The sequence below is a fragment of the Strongylocentrotus purpuratus genome, unplaced genomic scaffold, assembly GCF_000002235.5.
Source record: "Strongylocentrotus purpuratus isolate Spur 01 unplaced genomic scaffold, Spur_5.0 spur5_scaffold_11, whole genome shotgun sequence".
NCBI lineage: Eukaryota > Metazoa > Echinodermata > Echinoidea > Camarodonta > Strongylocentrotidae > Strongylocentrotus > Strongylocentrotus purpuratus.
In genome coordinates, this window is record NW_022145596.1 from 14,864,193 (window position 1) to 14,882,946 (window position 18,754).

General features: G+C 36.8%; 1 protein-coding gene across 1 annotated transcript; it reads left to right on the plus strand.

Annotated features, from left to right (window-relative positions):
* The first annotated feature begins 319 nt into the window (after positions 1-319).
* On the plus strand, positions 320-18,604 carry LOC763027 (phosphoglucomutase-2). Its single transcript, XM_030980752.1, has 16 exons — positions 320-580; positions 2,343-2,442; positions 4,194-4,261; positions 5,165-5,253; positions 7,942-8,026; positions 8,670-8,777; positions 9,914-10,083; positions 10,680-10,803; positions 11,961-12,222; positions 12,705-12,787; positions 13,694-13,787; positions 14,952-15,081; positions 15,814-15,913; positions 16,931-17,017; positions 17,629-17,762; positions 18,326-18,604. Exons 1-16 carry the CDS (start codon positions 509-511, stop codon positions 18,426-18,428), a joined length of 1,809 nt encoding a protein of 602 aa, XP_030836612.1. The 5' UTR covers positions 320-508; the 3' UTR covers positions 18,429-18,604.
* Positions 18,605-18,754: the final 150 nt, after the last annotated feature.

The following is an 18,754-nucleotide window of genomic DNA, read 5'->3' on the forward strand; positions in this document are numbered from 1 at the left end:
CAGTTGGGGGGGGGGGGGTGTAGTGAGCACAATTTTTTTTTTTTTGCCCTCGAAAATTTGAAATATTGCACCCCCCCCCCCCCTTGAGCATCAGGGGGGGGGGCCATCTCCAAAAAAAAGGGAAATTTAACGTTAAAAAATGTAAAAATACAGGGGAGGCCCCCCCCCCCCCCCACCCCTGGATCCGCCTCTGCCCCCAGCCCCCTACCCAATCCGTGTCGACCCCCGTATCCAGGGATTCATTTTGACCTCGCCTCGATCATACGAACTTTTGAATACACACTGAAACAGCTCTAGTATAGGCCAAATGCAATGGCAATGCACATGAACATTTGCATCATATCGTACACGTGTACGGTAAGCGTACCGCGTACTGTACCTACATAGGCCTACACAATCCTACAGGATCACAGTGTATATAATTATAGACTCTGGATGTAAATCTTTGTAGCTACGATTGATTGTCAGAGTATTTTGTTTCTAGATTTGTTGCTTCACTCACTTGACAATGGCAGAGCACGTTGATACTGGCAATGCTGACCTGGACAAGGCTATAAAACAATGGCTGGAATGGGATAAGGTAAGTGGTCCAAAAACAAAATGCTTTAGGGCCTACTTGTCATTTGATTTCTGTGGTATTTTTTTAAAAAGGTTGTTCACATCCTCGACGTTAATGCACGAGAAGAGCGGCGTACTACGTGCTGCTGAGGATGCGACGATGAGGTCTGTAGTAGAGAGTTGTTACCGGCCAAACGCCGGACTAACCGGCGAGCAGTAGCATAGTGACATTCGCCGGATGCTTGGAGAGACTAGGGGCTTAATCATGTTTCACCTCAAGTTACAGTAGAGCCTACACGTACTAGAGTCTATATTATAAGACAATCTAGGTTTTAATAATAATATTAAGTTGCAATCAATAAAACACAAATTGGCAACTCGGTGACAGATATGTAAATCATGCGAGGTAGATCTATCTCCCTCCGATATGTTCTGCACTAGACTTCTAGATCTATAAGGAAATAATATCAGGAGTATCTATTTTCCTTGAAAGTTTTCAATATGGTACATACGTGGCTACATGCACCCTATAATTTTTGCAAATATGTTCCTATACTGGCTATAGGCCTAGTCTATACAACAAAATTACAAGAATTACAACCCCTGTAGGCTGGATCATGATGAAACAAATCTATTCTGTCATTACTCAATAACTAAGAATAGAGGTCTATAAAGTTTATTAAATTTCTGTAGATCTACAGTGCAAATTTGAGAGGACCCTACTGTGTTAGAGAGTGCCTTCTTGGCTAGTGCTGTGCAGGTTTTGATCTCTCTGGTGTTGTATCCAGGCCTGATAATTACCCGATTTAAATCGGTTTTCTGATTTTAATTTTTTTTTTTTTTTTTTTTGGTTACCCATTTTTTTTTCTTCCCAATTTTATCCTTATTCCCAATTTTATCCTTATTTTCCCCTTATTTTCACCTTATTTTCTCCTTATTTTCTCTATTCTACCCTATTTTCCTAGTTTTCTTACTCAAAAGGGGGAAATGTTGTTAGATGAAACTGATGAATCCTCTTCTTTATTTTTTTTACTCAAGGGGAGCTGGTTTAGGTAAATCTAGGCTGGATGGAGCAATTGCTCAATAAGAACTCTTATACTCTTTTCACACTGGTTTTGCTTAATCCCGTACTTTGCTTAGCCCCGTACTATCCTTAACCCCGGACTATTTTTTTTGGCTTTTCTCACTGCAATTCCTTAGCCCCGTACTAGCATTTCTGTTCTCATTCATTTGCTTGGCACCGCAATTGCGGAGTTAGCAGGAGTTAACGAGTTAACGAGTTAACGCAATTGCGAGGTTAGCCCTGCTATTTTGCAGGGTTAGTTAACCCCGTACTATAGGTGGGGTTAGCCCACTTTGGTAAAAACGAGTCTGAACAGAAAGTGGAATAGGCTTAACCCCGGACTATAGGTAGGGCTAAGACCCCCCCCCCCCCTTTAACCCCACCTATAGTACGGGGTTAAGCAAATTTTTGCCAGTGTGAAAAGAAAGTGGAATAAGCTTAACCCCGTACTATAGGTGGGGCTAAAACCCCCCCCCCCCCCTTTAACCCCACCTATAGTACGGGGTTAAGCAACATTTTGCCAGTGTGAAAAGAAAGTGGAATAAGCTTAACCCCGGACTATAGGTGGGGTTAAGATACCCTTTAACCCCACCTATAGTACGGGGTTAAGCAAAATATTGCCAGTGTGAAAACAGTATTACAATCATCCTACAGTTCTTGCACTCTGACACTGTTGGTATGAAGGGAAAAATAAACAAACATTTTTTGTTTGTTTTCTCAGAATATGGCAACCAGACAAGAGGTCACAGAGCTTCTGAATGACCACAATGTCGCAGAGCTGCAGGAGAGATTTGGAACCAGGATCCAGTTTGGAACAGCAGGTGAGCTTACTTTACTTACCGTAATTAACGGTGTATAAACCGCCCTCGTGTATTAACCGCACCCCCTACTTTGAAGTTTTTTCGGCGGCAAAAAGGTGCGGTTAATACACCATTAATTACGGTACTTACTTTACTTTTATACACGATGTTGTAGGTCTAAGCCTGTTCACCGAGTCAGGATTCTTCCATGATTACTGCTATTTGTGGAGGGAGGAGCTTGTCTCGGACAGTAAATCCCAGACATCAACCCTTGCCCTAGACAGAAATAACCGTCTGGTATGGGTCAAACTTAGGTCAAACTGACATTTGTCAACCTTCTCCATACACATAGAGGCAACCAGTGGAGCCGGATGTAATCTCAGCGGAACAACCGTAGATATCAGAGCCTGAGTCTTTCGGTCTACCCTTGTCCTTGAAGCTTTAAACAAATATTATTAATAAACTTCTATGGATTCATTTTTAGCTTCAAGTGCTTGTTTTATTTCATTTTAAATTGGGGCATAAATGCATGTTCCATTTGAATAAACCGTTTCAAGAAGTAGAGTGCAACGTCATGCAATACTCAAACAGGACTATTTTCAAATTCTTGGGCAGATTTTGCCGTCCATGGTATTGAAAGGAGTAATGAAACTGAGAGCTTATAATGTGTATGTGTTTTTAAATACTAATGATGATAAATGCTGCACAGCAAGGATATGATGAGATGTATTTTGTGATTGCAAATTATGATCTTCAAAGATAGAGTTTATTTGTGTTATATTGTATAGCCTTCATGAAGATTAGAGTTCTTTTGAACTGTATTGCATAATTACAGTTTACCAGGGAAATTTGTATGTAGCCCTTGGGAACTCTATTGATACTTTAAATTTAGTAGAATGAAAAGATATTATGTATTACATATTACAGTGTACGTGTATGATAGTAGTACCTATTCAGTGCCTTACTTTATGCTCCCCTGCCCATGCAATACACGCAGGCACAATCTGAATTATTGATGTGTTTCTGGTGTCCCTGTCAGGGTCCCTGTGGTATGAAGGCATAAAACTGGCAACTGATTTGAAGTCGAGATGAAGACATCATGGTGTCTTCTGTATAAGAAAGTCAGTGAGCTAGTGCCCGGGAGTAAGAGTCAAGCATCAATAAGTCGGATTAAAATTAAAGTTATTGGTCCCCTTGGGCTTACCCGCAAACATAATTTCTTTTCATAGTACATGGGTATAATAATGATCATCATAATAATGATACGACTGTAATTTAAAAACTGTAAAATTTAAAAACTAATACAATTTGTAATCTTGTTAGTAATTCCAGAGTCTAAACCCCTGTTTATTTTGGATTGCATTTGGGACATTGTCATTGAAGTTTGAAGTTTTATTGTTCCACATTATACAGAAAATATAGACATACATATAAAGTAAAAAATTATACACTACAATTGTAGTATAAATGAGTACATCTCAATGATTCTCAATTCATATAATAGATTAAGTAGAATGTGAGGAACCTATTAAAAAGCAATGCTTGTATTACACAGGTTCCTGAAAAAAATAAGTAATGTAGATGAAAAACAGTAGCAGTAGAGAAAGACGTAATTTAGAGGAGAGAATTTAAAACACAATGAAATAAGAACACTTGAATACAAAATAATGCATTAGCACCAAATACCCAGTCATTGTAATGAAGTTGTAATAAAAGTTGTAACTGTTGTATTGCATGGTCAGGATAATAAAATGTAACGATTTTGTTTATAGGTTTGAGAGCTGCTATGGAGGCTGGTACAGCAAGAATCAATGACCTTATCATCATTCAAACAGCTCAGGTAAATTCATTACTCTATTAATAATATTGATATCTGATGACCAGGTAATAATATATCTTTAAGCATGGTATATCTGTAATTTGCCAGATTCGCCAGAAAAATTACGATGTTTTAATGACGTCACATAATGGACCAATAATGCCCAAGCAGACAATATCCCATAAAGAATGAACATACATGTAATTGCAAAGCTATTATTTCTCAAATTATAATGAGTTTAGTGTATATAAATGTGATGGCATTTCACACCATTCAAAAGGGGATATGAAACCGATTCTGATAACTAGATTCTTTTGTTTGTAAATGCACAGGATAGGGGTTAATTAACAATCAAAGAAATTAGACTTTCAAATTGAAAAAAAAAACCCGAATGATATTAAGGACGGCATTTGTTCCCTCTTAAACGTCGAACATACTGCGGTATGTGCAGCTGAATATACAATGGAGTCTTATTTTGTTAACAAGTGGCAGATTCCTTTATTTTTGTATCGCTGCATTTGTCATCAAAATAAAACCATGCCCGGGTTTAGAGTGAGGCAATAGATTATACATTGAGACTGACGGAAATGAAGTAAGAGAAAGAACTCAAGAGAAGATGAAAAAAACAGGCACTGAGAATGTGTGAGATGCCATGGGACATCATCTGCTTTTGGAAATCATGTCCATCCTGTGATCTCACACATTTTAGCAGCGTTCAGAGAGCTCTTCAGGTGCTATGCCAGGGCTGTATTTAAGCGTTTTGTAATTTATAATAATCATTACTTCGAATGTTTCCAAGCATTGAATTTTGATAACCATGTCGAATCAAAGTTTCAACTTTGCAATAATGAAAATAAAGTTAGTTTTTAAACTCAATGAATATCTACTTTAAGTTTCTTTAAATCCATCCTTCTAATCTTCTAGGGTCTCCTAAGATACATGGAATCCACCAATCCAGAATGCAAATCACAAGGTGTCGTTGTCGCATACGATGCAAGATACTCCAGTGATAGGTAGGATGTACTTCTTTTCTGTTCAAGAGTAAAAATTGATATCGATAGCTTAGTGGTAGAGCAGAGGTCTCGTTACCGGGAGGTCCCGGGTTTGAAACCAAGTCGATACGCTAGTACCATGTGGTAAGGCATTAATCCTCATCGCTAAGTCCCTCCGAGAGGACTTAAAGCTGTCAGTTCCTGGTTGCTTACTTCAAGCATACAAATGCTTTCTTAGCAGTCAGGTCAAACAAACCAAAAGGTGTTGGTTTATAAATTTCAGAACTATTGAAAATAACTATTAAAAATGCCTTTCAATTTCACAATATCTATTGTGAAGGGTGATGATATTGCTTATGTACAGCTTAATTAAAGATTTTTAGTGCCTCAAGCTAAATTTGGAATTAACAAAGACTTAATTATATGCCATTTTGTGTTGCATCAAGTCTTCAATTTCTTGTTATATGAAAGACTTAATTACATTAATCTTTCCATTGGAGAATGATTGTAAGAAAGTTCAAGAGCTTTAGTTTTAGATTCAGCTTTATCTAAAGTACATGTAGGCTTCATGGGCAACTTTTTAGAAAAATCAGAAAAGCTATTAATCAACAGCCATAAAAATATATACCGGTAGCTCTTCTTTTGAGTTTCTGAAGATGACCAATTAGGATATTACAACCAAATCCTGGCACTCATAAATGGACAGTGCTGTCAATTATGTTGACCATATGATATTAATATCCTGCACGTATTGCCCCTACATGGACAACTATCAGAAATTTTCCATTACATACCATTTGACCTTTGCCCACAAGAGTTTATCTTGTGCATGCATGTACATTGTATGTAAACCACTTATGGAAACTGATCTGCTTACCTTAGAAAGGTGCACAAATACACCTGAATACATACTACTGAATCCTTGTTGAGCATTTCATATTTTAAAGCAGTTTCTTCCTATATAATTGCTCAACGTGCATAATTATTCATGGGGCTCTTTTCAAACCAAAACATTTCCCTGACCAGGATTTTTTTTCGGGGGGGGGGGGGGGGGGGGGGGGGGGGGGGGGGTTCAGATAAAATCACCCTGCTGCCAGATGTGCAGTTTGTTTTTGGTGCATATTGTGTAATGCTGTCAAAGACTCAGGACAGTATAGCAGAGCTTTATTGAGCTACATTAAATTTTAGCTCAATGGTTGAAAAATACTCAAGTAACAGGAAATCTCATCTGTCAATGCAAAGATTATGGATTGACATCCTGATATGACTAAATTTATTTTGAACCTCTTATGCTTAGGAAAAATACAATTATACAATTTACAAGAATATAGGGATTGCAATATATACATATACAAAGGGGAAACTTTTCCCTCTCTAACCTTAAATCACTGAAAATATCTTCAAATTATTTGTTATATTGTCTTGTTTCTGAGTTATAATGATGTTTTTCAAATTTTGTATATGGGTACTTGACATATGTGTTAATGTACACTACAGTGTGAGTCAAAAAAAAGTTTACACCTAGAAAATTGCTAATTATTTAAAAAATCATCGATGAACATTAAACTGTTATATGTCTTATGAAAGAGTGTTTTATCCCAAATCATTTGGTACCATTTTTGTGCGGTATCTGTTCACGCTTGGATGAACAGGAGACATTGTTTGCGAGAGTGCAAAAATCGAATTGCGCCAAAGTTGTCTATGTGATGTTTGAATAAAACAATTGGAATTTGGGTATTAATTCAGTCTTTGCAGATCCAAATAACACCCCTAACAAAATTAATCATGCCACACATATCAAATATTGAATATCAAATATCAACTAACATTTGTGCGTGTGTGTGTGTGGGTGTGTGTGACTTTGCCCTTTGCAAAAAACATATGCAATGCATTTCATTTGATACATTTAATCCATTCTCTCACTCCGCTAATCCCAACATAATACATACTGAAGGCATCACTTTGGCACAAGTTGATTTTTGCACTCTCGCAAATAATGCCACCTGTTCATCCCAGCGTGAACACATACCACACACAAATGGTACCAAAAGATTTGGGATAAAACACTCTTACTGTTCATAGATGATTTTAAAAATAATTAGCAATTTTCTAGGTGTAAACTTTTTTTTGACTCACACGGTATGTGTATATTGCACTCTTTTGAAAGTAGACATCCATAAAAGTGATCTTCACTATTTGAAGTGGATCAAACAAAACTAGTCACTATTGGAGAAATAGGAGATTGGTCTATTGTCTAAATAATTTTGTTATTATCAACTTTGAACCAAGGCTTAACCTAGCACCAGGTTATAGTGCAATACAGATCCTTCTTGCTCAAGCTATACTTAAAAGTCCCTAGTCTACTGATATTTTCACTTGATCATGATAAACACTTATTAAAAGTTGTATATTCACAATATTTGAATAATTGTACATCATATAAAATATGGTAGTTTCTCTTTTAAAGCCTGCACTAGTTTGGCCAGGAGGGATTAGACCTCCCTGCATGGTCACTGACAGGTGGTTATCTCATCAAATCAGCTCTCCATTATTAACATAAGAAAAAGGAGATCATGGGGGACCAACAGGTACCGCTTAGGCATTGTTTGCTATATAGAGGGCGCAATAGTAGCTATAAGTAGTGCAGTGGGGCTTTAAATTAACTTTGGATGCTGATATGATTTTTTTAATGTTTTGTATTTCTTTCAGGTATGCTCACTTAACTGCTTCTATTATGCTACGGGCAGGTATACCCGTCTATCTCTTCTCAGGCATAGTGCCAACACCTTTTGTGGTATGTATACAATAAATACAGTTGTTATACCTAATAATAATTCAAACATATATTACATTGTATGTGCATGATGTGTCGTATCAAAGTTTGGGTAGTCTGAACTTCCTATGGCACTGACAAATTTAAACACAAGATATCTTGACAGCCATCTACTCTACAAAGTATAGTATATTTTATATCTTTCCATGCCTCCGCCCACTGAAGGTGATGCTGGAGCCATTATGTTTTGTGGTTGTGCGTCTGTCCGTTCGTGCCACTTTCTCGTTATCACAATAGGAAGATGACCTAATTAGATTTTATAAATAGAACAAATGTCAAAGGTCATAGAGGTCAGTTTTTGAAATAAGAGATATTACCCTTGTTATCACAATATGTCAAGAACTTCTTGAGGTATGAGCTTCAAACATGGTGACAGCATTACTATAGGAAGATGATCCAATTACATTTTGGGGCTTGTAGGTCAAGATCATAGTGGTCAGTGAACATTTGATCATAAGCTTTTTGTTTTCATTGTGATATATATCAAGAATAAATTCATCCATTTCCTATACTGAATTTAGGGTGGTGGCATCTAGGAGACACAGTTGCATTTGTCTGTGTATGTTCTAGCCTTACATATATAAACTGATCCCTTTCCTTACAGCCGTATGCGATTCGAAAGTATGGCTGTGCTGCTGGTGTCATGGTAACACCTTCCCACAATCCCAAGGGAGACAACGGGTACAAGGTTTACTGGAACAATAGTGCTCAGGTACACCTCTCTCTTATTCATATCTGTATGTATTAATTCACAAATAACTCTAAATGTAATTTGTTCTTGTTTTACAAGGTTGTTCTTGCTTAATCATTGGCTTAATAACTAATGTTTAGTATACCAGTACAATTTAGACTCTCACATAATACATATAAGTACGGTACTACCAGTCTAAAGAATAAAGTTTCATTCATCTCTCATGACATAATTTACATGCCTTTTGAAATGTATCCCAGATTGATTTCATAATATATCTATCAGCGTGTTTCATGTACCAGTACCTTGGCAGGGGTATCAAGATAATTATGTAATGATCTCTTGTTACTGTCATGTCTGCATGATATAGTATATGATATGTTGATGAAGATCATTTTCACTTTTGCATACTTCAAATTGAAGTCAACTGTATTTATATTGTTTTATATTTAAAGAATGAAATCAATAAATAACTGTGACCTATGAACTTCTTGTGGTAGTGCTGTGGTATATTAGTGAAGGCTCTTGGCTCCTATACAAAAGCCCTGTATAGGAGCCTTGGTGCTTAATCCTTCGACAAGGTATTTTGCTCACATTTCTCCGGGTGACCCAGGCCAAACGGGATATTGATTGTGAATTAGTTTGTTTTGTTTTCTTATGATTGAGGGGATTAGCATTTTAATAAGACTCTTGTCTTCTCCCTAATCTTCCAATGCTTCATTCTAAGTTGTTATTAATATTTATTTTTTATTTGTTACTGTAATCTGATATGTGTCATTATATATTAACATCCTTGTTTATATGAAAATTTTAAACTGAACTGAACGAAGGTGTATTAAAGCTTATCTGCCGTAGTTTATAGGAGGGATTAGACTGCCCTGCAAGGTCACTGGACAGGTGGTTATCTCATCAACTCAGCTCTCAGTTAACATAAGAAAAATAGGATCATGGGGGACCAATGGTCACCGATTAGGCATTGTTTGTTATATAGAGGGCACAAGTAGCTACAAGTAGTGCAGTGGGCCTTTAAATGAATAACAGGCAATGCTGGGGTAATAATTGCATGGCACTGAGGAAGAGCGATGCTAAAACTTAAGTGGTTTACCTGAGTGAAAAAGACTAACTTGTTATTTTTGTAATGATTTATCTTTGCCTAGATCATCAGCCCTATTGACAAAGGAATCGCCAAAAACATTGATGAAAACTTGGAGCCATGGTCGGATTCCTGGGATACATCCATCTTAACAAGAAGCAAACTATTGACGGATCCTTATGATGATGTACTAGATGCTTATATCCAAGACCTACAACAAAAGTGTCTACATAGGTATGAAGATTTGATTTTTGGGGTAGCAAAATATCTGTTTGTGGAAAGAAAAGAAAGCTAATGGATTTGTATAACAAGTACTGATTTTAAAATGGTCTCAGTGAATAAAATGTCTAATGTTCTATAAGAATATCATACATTATGTGTACTTGGATAGAAATATCGATTTGAATATCATATGAAATAACAATTTCCTATTCTATATCTACTATAGGTAACATGATTATCTATTGTTTTTTGTTGTTGTGTGCGTTAGACACTGAATGATCTTAAAACATGCAATCCCAAATTCATGGGGTAAATTCCATATTAAGAAGTATGGGTATTTACATTGATTTAAGGCTATTCAATTATCAAAGACTCTTTAGCCATTGAATGTATTTGATGTTGGATATTTATCTCCCAAATTCACTGTCTTTACTTCATAAAATCTATAATTCAGATGCACTGTTACTGGATTTTTAAGGTAATCTTTTTCTGTGATAAAGGTGAGTGGCCTACTATCTTATAATGATACCGGTAATTATTATGTGATGATGATAACGATGAGATGATGCTAGGTTACAGTACCTCATTATTTCCTTCTTTTTTTTCAGAGAAATCAATGAGAAGACACCACTGAGGTTCACATACTCTGCCATGCATGGCGTAGGTACCAAGTTCATCTGTGCTGCAGCCAAATCCTTTGGATTCCAACCTTTGGTAATGGTGAAAGAACAGGTAAGGCAGAGCTTGCATGGCACTGGTCACCCCTTTTCCCCCCCCCCCCTCATTTGGGAAATTACCAATCCTTGTGACTTATATAGTATAATTCATCTGCAGATACAGTTTATTTGCATCATATTAGAAGCATTTCTGATTTGCTAGAGGGGTGTTAAACAAAAATATTCATGATGGTGTTGTGGTTTAGTGGATGCGTTACCGAACTATGGATCACATGGTTTGCGGCACAAGTCCCGCCACGGCAAGACATTAATCTACATTTGCCACTATTCGCCCAGGTGAAGTTAATGGGTACTCCAAAGATAACAATTTCCTTGGATGCTTTAGAGCCTTATAATGGCTTCTCAGGTACAGCCGGAGTAATAATATGATATTTTATATTAAAGGTAAAGACCAGTTATGGTCATGCGATTGCATTGTGAAAGGAACGTTGTGGAATCGATCAGAAAAGGTTGATCATCTAGCATCTAGCATCTGCAAGGTTCTGGAATCATCAAAATGATAAGAAATTTGGCCCATTCTTTGTAAAGTTACAAGCACTATACACAGAAAGATGTATATGGGACTACCCTATATCTCTCACAGACCATGAGAGAAACAAATTTACCAAATATATGAATTAGTAGGCGGTTTCCCGGCAAATTTTTTATCATCATGTATTAGTCAAAACATATTCTTTCACATGATTGGTAATGAGAGCTTCCATTTCATTTTTGAAATTGGGGCGTTTCCAAAACTGGTCTTTACCTTTAAGCGCTGTAGTGTATATTCATATAGTAGCTGCATTATATCAATGTCAATATCATTGTTAATGGAATTGGTGAAGGATTTAGGGGGAACAATTCATTAGATTAAATTAAAGGACAACTAGTTTCTTACAACCAATACATGTGAATGTAATGTTTATAATTGTTTTTTTCATACATTTTCTCATTAGTTGAGAAAGAGCACTTCCCTAAAAATTGAAAGTTAAAAACCCACTGCACTAGCTACTTACGCCCTCTATATAGCAAACGATGCCTAATGATATCTGTATTATTTCTGAATGGATTTGTGATGGGGACATTTAAAAGCTTGAGAAACAGCATTTCCCAAAATTTAAAATTAAGCAATCTTTTCTTATTGGAACATAAATATTGTTTTGAAACCCTTAGGTTGAACCTGACCCTGAATTCCCCACCGTCAAGTATCCCAATCCCGAAGAAGGAAAGAGCGCCCTCGATCTGTCCATGAGTACGGCCGAAGCCAACGGCAGCTCCGTCATCATCGCCAACGATCCTGACGCGGACAGGCTGGCGGTGGCAGAGAAGCAGGGGGACGGACAGTGGAAGATATTCACAGGAAACGAGCTTGGGGCACTCTTAGGGTGGTGGTGCTACTCCTGCGCTAAGCAACAGAATGGATTGGAATCAACAGGTAGGTTTATCATAAGTAATTGTGTATCATTGCTATCGTTATGATAGACTTCTTTTCCTATTTTGTCATTTACATATGCTTCCTTCAAGAACATTTTTTTGAGAAAGTATATAATTCACCTGTTGTAGATGATAACATCTATCTTTAAATACATTTTTAAAAAATCTACACTCACTGATGCTATGGCAGGCTATATCAGGCAAGGTGTGAAGCTTTTATTGTAAAATTTGTGTAGGAACTGTGCAGAAGAATGTACATTTCATCTATTCAGCCAGAAGGGCTGGAAATTATATAGTTAAACACAGAGTTACAGACGATCTGTATGCTGTGCTGATGTAGATGGTAATTGCTAAATTAAGATCTATATCTAAATGGTGTACCCTCATATAGCCTTTTAAAAAGAGATATGGTTATTTCGCGGCCAATGTGGCATTCTTTGTACTGTGTGGATCATACCATATTTTTTCAATGTTTATCAACAGATAGTGATTTGTACATGCTTGCCAGTACCGTCTCATCAAAGTTATTGCAGAAAATGGCAGAAAAGGAGGGCTTTCAATTTATGGTAAGTCGGCATAATAATAACTTGCATACTGTGGTTCGATATTGTTTGTGGAGAAATCGTTCTTGAAAATATCAAAGCACAAACTATTCAAAGCCAACTGTTGCAGATTCACATTCTCTTGTTACATTGATTTTGAAAAATGGGGAGAAGAATGAATTTCATTTTTCTAAGCTGATTATTAATCCTAATATCTAAGAGGGCACAAAGGATATTTACGCCCCCTGACATTTCAACAACAGCGAGTTCCAGGGGCCTGTTTCATAAAACTTGTTATCAATAACAAATGCTAAATTTCTATGAAAAATTTACCCCCAGCCAATCGGATGCCATGATTTCAGGAGCTTATAACAGTAATTGTAAATTGTTATTGATAACAAGTTTGATGAAACTGGGCCCAGGTCTGTGGTGGCAGTGGCTCTGTATGTCCTGTGACAGGACTTCCAGCTACATTTGTCATCCTGTACCCTGGAGAAGAAAAAGCTGAAACCATTATGATGCAATGTCATATGGCAACTGTATGAGAGGAATACTCCAGAGATAGACAGCAATTATAGATCATGTACAGTACCTCGCATAAGCAAGTAGACTCACTGTTTTTAGAAATTCAACTCTGTAAATATGTACATTAGAAAGAAGAGCCTCAGTTGACAACAGTGTACTGGTATATGCCCTTTGATCATAAATGCAAGCCAAGCACAATAAAGTGTTTCCATTGTAACGGACACTGTTTTGTGAAAATTGCATGGGAGTAAAACTCAGTATTGACAGTTTTTACTTCAATGTAGATACCTCTATACTATATTGTGCACATGCACAAATCTTGATGATTTCTTCCTGTCAAGAGTTTTGGAGATTACCCATGATTTAATCCAAAAGTACCTTTATTATTTCCTTCTTGTACTGTAGGAAACGTTGACTGGCTTCAAATGGATGGGAAACAAAGCTGTCGATCTGATCAAAGAAGGAAAGAATGTTGTCTTTGCTTTTGAAGAGGCAATAGGTAAGCTTAATGAATGATTGGGTACTTTGGAGAAATATGCAGTACACATGTGTCACTTTACCCATGGCTAACGGAGTACATTCACCAGACTCTCAAACAAAATGTTGAGTGTAAAGAATTTGTTTGCACCCAGTAACTGAAGATTGTGTGCTTGATCTTGTAATTGACAACAAGTAAAAAAAAAAGTCTTGAAACCAGTGGGATGTGAACTTGCAATCTACTGCTTGACGGTCAGTGACTCTACCACCAGGCCATCACTGGTCCATGGCACAGTCACGATGAACAGGAAAAATGTTGAACAAGGCATTTTATATTAAGTTGTCTCTCTCGACACCAGTGTAGAGCATGGAGGCTACACTCCGACACCATACAAAACCCGCCTTTGTTCATCCATGGATGGTGTTTGCAGCGTAGTGACATCACTATTTTTAAACCGTAAGCAATAGTCAAGCACGTCAAGCAAAAGCTTTGAGCATAAGCAAAAGATTATGCGTGCACATTTAAGCAACTGCTTGAGTTGCGTGAGAAGAATTGCTAATTTTTATGCATACGGCCCAATGATTTGCTTATTAATGACATATATTTACTTGAATCAAGAATGCATTTGTGGGGCTATTTTAGCCTATATTCCTAAATCTTGGTCTGCCTCCAAAGTATGTGGAACTGTAGTGGTAGATCTTTCTACTATGCAGCATGACACTCTTGTATGTTAACCTATAGTTTATATGTAGGACTGTAGTAATTGGTATTACTATACTTACTTGGGTATACTTGGGTGTAGAGACTGGAAGCTTAGCTTATTTGTCCCTCTTTACTGTTGCATCCCATCCTGCACTCATTGTTTATGTATGGGACTGTATTCATAATTGTTACCATATCTTTACCTGCATTCAGGGTTTATGTATGGGACTGTATTCATATTTATTACCATCTCTTTACCTGCATTCAGGGTTTATGTATGGGACTGTATTCATATTTATTACCATATCTTTACCAACATTCATTGTTTATGTATGGGACTGTATTCATATTTATTACCATATCTTTACCAACATTCATTGTTTATGTATGGGACTGTATTCATATTTATTACCATTACCAACATTCATTGTTTATGTATGGGACTGTATTCATATTTGTTACTATATCTTTACCTGCATTCAGGGTTTATGTGTGGGACTATGGTTATGGACAAGGATGGCATCAGTGCAGGGGCAATGGCTTGTGAAATGGCGGCATATCTCAACTCTATCAACCTCACATGCACAGAAAAACTGGACGAAATCTATGAAAAGTGAGTATATTGTGTCTTTATGATGTACAAGTTGACAACCTATCAAAACAAAAAAATTATAAATAGAAAGAAAAACAAATGAAAAGGGGGTTTAAGAAGATTAAGTATGTTTCATTTTCATGTTTCAGTATGCCCTTCCTATATAATAATCACTGGACCATAAAATTAATGATATAATAAATAATAACATACAATTGTTTTATATTAGAACATATCCCACAATGATTACACGTCTAGGTGCTTTCACAGGGCTTTGGAAAGTAACTTTGATAATTAAGCCATTATTCTGATAACATTTTAAGGTTCAGAATATTTCTAAATAACTGTCAATTTTGTTAGCACTGAATCATTTTTCTGAAAAGAATTACAAAATTTTAAGTTTACAATATTCCCTAGATGTCTCATAGTTAGTTTAGGGATCTACCTTTTTTGAAAGGAATACAGCGGGATTGTAAATTGTTGCAATAACTCTCTCCTTCTTCTCTCTCCTTCTTTTCTCTCTTTCTTCTCTCTCTCCCCCATTCTCTCTCCCCCCCCCCTCTTTCTCTCTCCCCCCCCCCCAACTTTCTCTCTCTTCCTCTTTCTCTCTCTTCTCCTCTCTCTTTCCTCTGTCTGTGTCTCTTCTTCCCTCCCCTCTTTCTCTCTTCTCTCTCTCCCTTCCTCCCTCTATCTCTTTCTTTCTCTCTCTCCCTCTCTCTCTCTCTCTCTCGCTTTTCTCTCTCTCTCTTTCAGGTATGGTTACCATGTCTCGAAGAATTCCTATTACATCTGTCTCCAACCTGCAACAATGCAAGCCATGTTTGAGAGAATACGAACTTTGAACCAAGGCTCGGTGAGTACAATATCTCCATGAATGAAATAAATGACTACTGAGCTCAAGATTACTTGGGCTCAAAACTGTATTAGCATGTTAAATTAGGTGTTATATATTTTCAGTTGCAACAGTATTTTCAAATACACAATTCATTTTATTCCTAAGGATGGCAGGATCAGAAGTAATCTGTCCAAATAGTCTTCTGTTCTGTAATAATAATAATGATTATAATGATTATGATAATGATATGCATGTCTAATATTTGCAAGGCGCAAAACCCACTTGAAATCAAATGCTCAAGATACATTAGTGCAAAAGATAAATTCACTTAAAAACATCTGCATTATAGTCAAAAGAATAAGTGTAGTAAGATGGAACATTCAAAAATGAGAGAGACCAATTGTATGCTATATCAAAGAGACATGCTGTAGATTCTTTTCAAAATTCAAGTTGGTTTGCCACCTACAAATCTCTCAAGGAAGAGGGTTCCACAGCAAAGGCTCTGCATGAGCACAGGTTCTGTCATCTCTGCCTACCAACCCACCACATTCAGCAAAGAAATCACCTAGGGAAGCTGTACAGTGTTTCCTTCCTGGGGAGTGTTTCACAAAGACTAAGATTGACTTTAAGTTTGACTTAACTATGGCAGGCCATGCAGGCCATTCATGCCACTGTTTACTCTCACCATTTACTGGCATTGGTCTCTCAAGGGACGTACAAATGATGGTCACAAATCTACAGAATTTACATTTTTTGATTAAAATATTATCTAAAGGGTCATATTTGAGAGATTAATGGTGAGAGCAACCAGTGGCAAGAGTGGCCTGCCAACTTAAAGTCGACCTTATTTTTTGTGAAACACTCCCCCTCCTCAACAATTTTTGTTGGGACAAAGATAAACAAACTGTTATGCCTTTCTACATGTCCTAGACAAATTTGCAGATGCTATGTTAGGATACTTGTGCACATGACCACAGATGTTTATATCATGTACTGGATATAAGAAATAATCCAGTTTTGTTTTCTGTCTTCCAGTATCCTGATTCAATAGGTGGCAGTAAGGTGACATCAGTCAGAGATCTGACCACGGGCTATGATAGTTCTCAACCTGACAAACGAGCTGTAAGTCTGAAAACTTTCATTGGTTGGAGTAACCGTAACATGTTAGTTTAAGCTCATACCAACGTAGTTTAGCAGGCAAGCCAAGTACAGTCAAACCTGCTTTGGTGACCACCTGCCTATAAAGACCACTTTTCTTGTCTCCCTTGGGTGGCTATTATACAGGTTTCACTGTACTTCTTCACACAGTTCCTCTAAGAGGGCCATGAAATTCCTTTCCAAGTCATCTCATGACTACTTCAGTTCAGTATAAGTAATTATTTGTCATGTTTTTTTAAAATTTGTTTGTTTTGAGAATGGCACATGGCGTCTTTACACTGTAGCACGAGCCATCACCAGGTCATGCGGCGCAGTTTGAAAGATAACTTTCAATCAAATTATATTTAAGGAAGGCCTTGTTTAAAATTCTGCTAGCATTCCTTACATATAATTTTTTTTATATTAATTTTTAAATTGGTGGGATTAATTATATAAGAGAAGACTTTGACGTCTGTAATCTTTTTGAACATTTTTCGTTCGAACCCTTTAAACAAGTGCTCTTTAATTGACACCATCTATTTTGTATTTATTTTGTTATTGTTATCATTATTTATTGTTTTAATCTCTTTTTCCAGATCCTCCCTGTCAGTAAATCAAGTCAGATGATCACCTTCACGTTTGATAACGGTGTGATAGCAACCCTAAGAACCAGTGGAACAGAACCCAAGATCAAATACTATACCGAGATATGTGCAGATGCTACACAAAGGTAATTTGCTTTCATGAATATATTGCTAGATTTGATACACGTGTATTTCGCTTCTTTGGAAATTTATATTAAAATGCTTACATTTTTTCTTATTACAGAGAATTGCAAAAGTTTCACAATATATATTTGTATTTATTTTATTTTATTCATCAACAACTACAAACAACAAGACTGGGTATTTATATAGTGCCTTTTCTTAATATAGACACAAAGCACCTGCAAAAGATAAGAAATGAATTAAAAAAATAAAAATTCAATACAGATACTATGGCCCGAATTCACAAAGAAGGTTTGTCGACAGACCTAGGTTTATGTGCGTCATATGATGCATTTCGACGCGTTTCAAACCTAGGTTTGTACAGACCTGCGTTACGAAACGTGTCATATGATGCACATAAACCTAGGTTTGTCAACAAACCTCCTTTGTAAATTCGGGCCTGTATGTCTTTGTTTAATGTAGTTTGTGCTTTGTTTATATTCTACCTCTCTGTCTTGCTTCTTTGAAAAATCAAGAATAATAGTACATGTATATTCCTTTCTGTCTGTCTGTGTTCACTTTGCAGAAGTAAGGAGGAAATTTCCAATGAGCTGAGTAAGTTTGTTAACACCTTAGTGGAGGAATTACTCCAGCCTGAGATGAACAAACTGATTCCCAAAGGCGATTGAGGGCGCTGTAACCCTTACACAAAAAGACGAATTTCACCTTAAATTATGCAGCCACCAACGATGTTGTTGCCAAGGGTGTCAAATGTATTCCAATCACTAATTGTTTGATGGGGATTTAATCAACAGTATGGTATAAAGTATAGAGAGCAGTCCAAATCTGGACCCTGTTTCACAAAACTTGTTAACAATAACAAATGCCAAATTTCAATGACAAATTTGCTCTTAGCCAATCAAATGCCACGATCTCAGTAGCTTATAACAGTTATTGCAACTTGTTATTGATAACAAGTTTTGTGAAACAGGGCTCTATACTTGAAAAGGCTGAT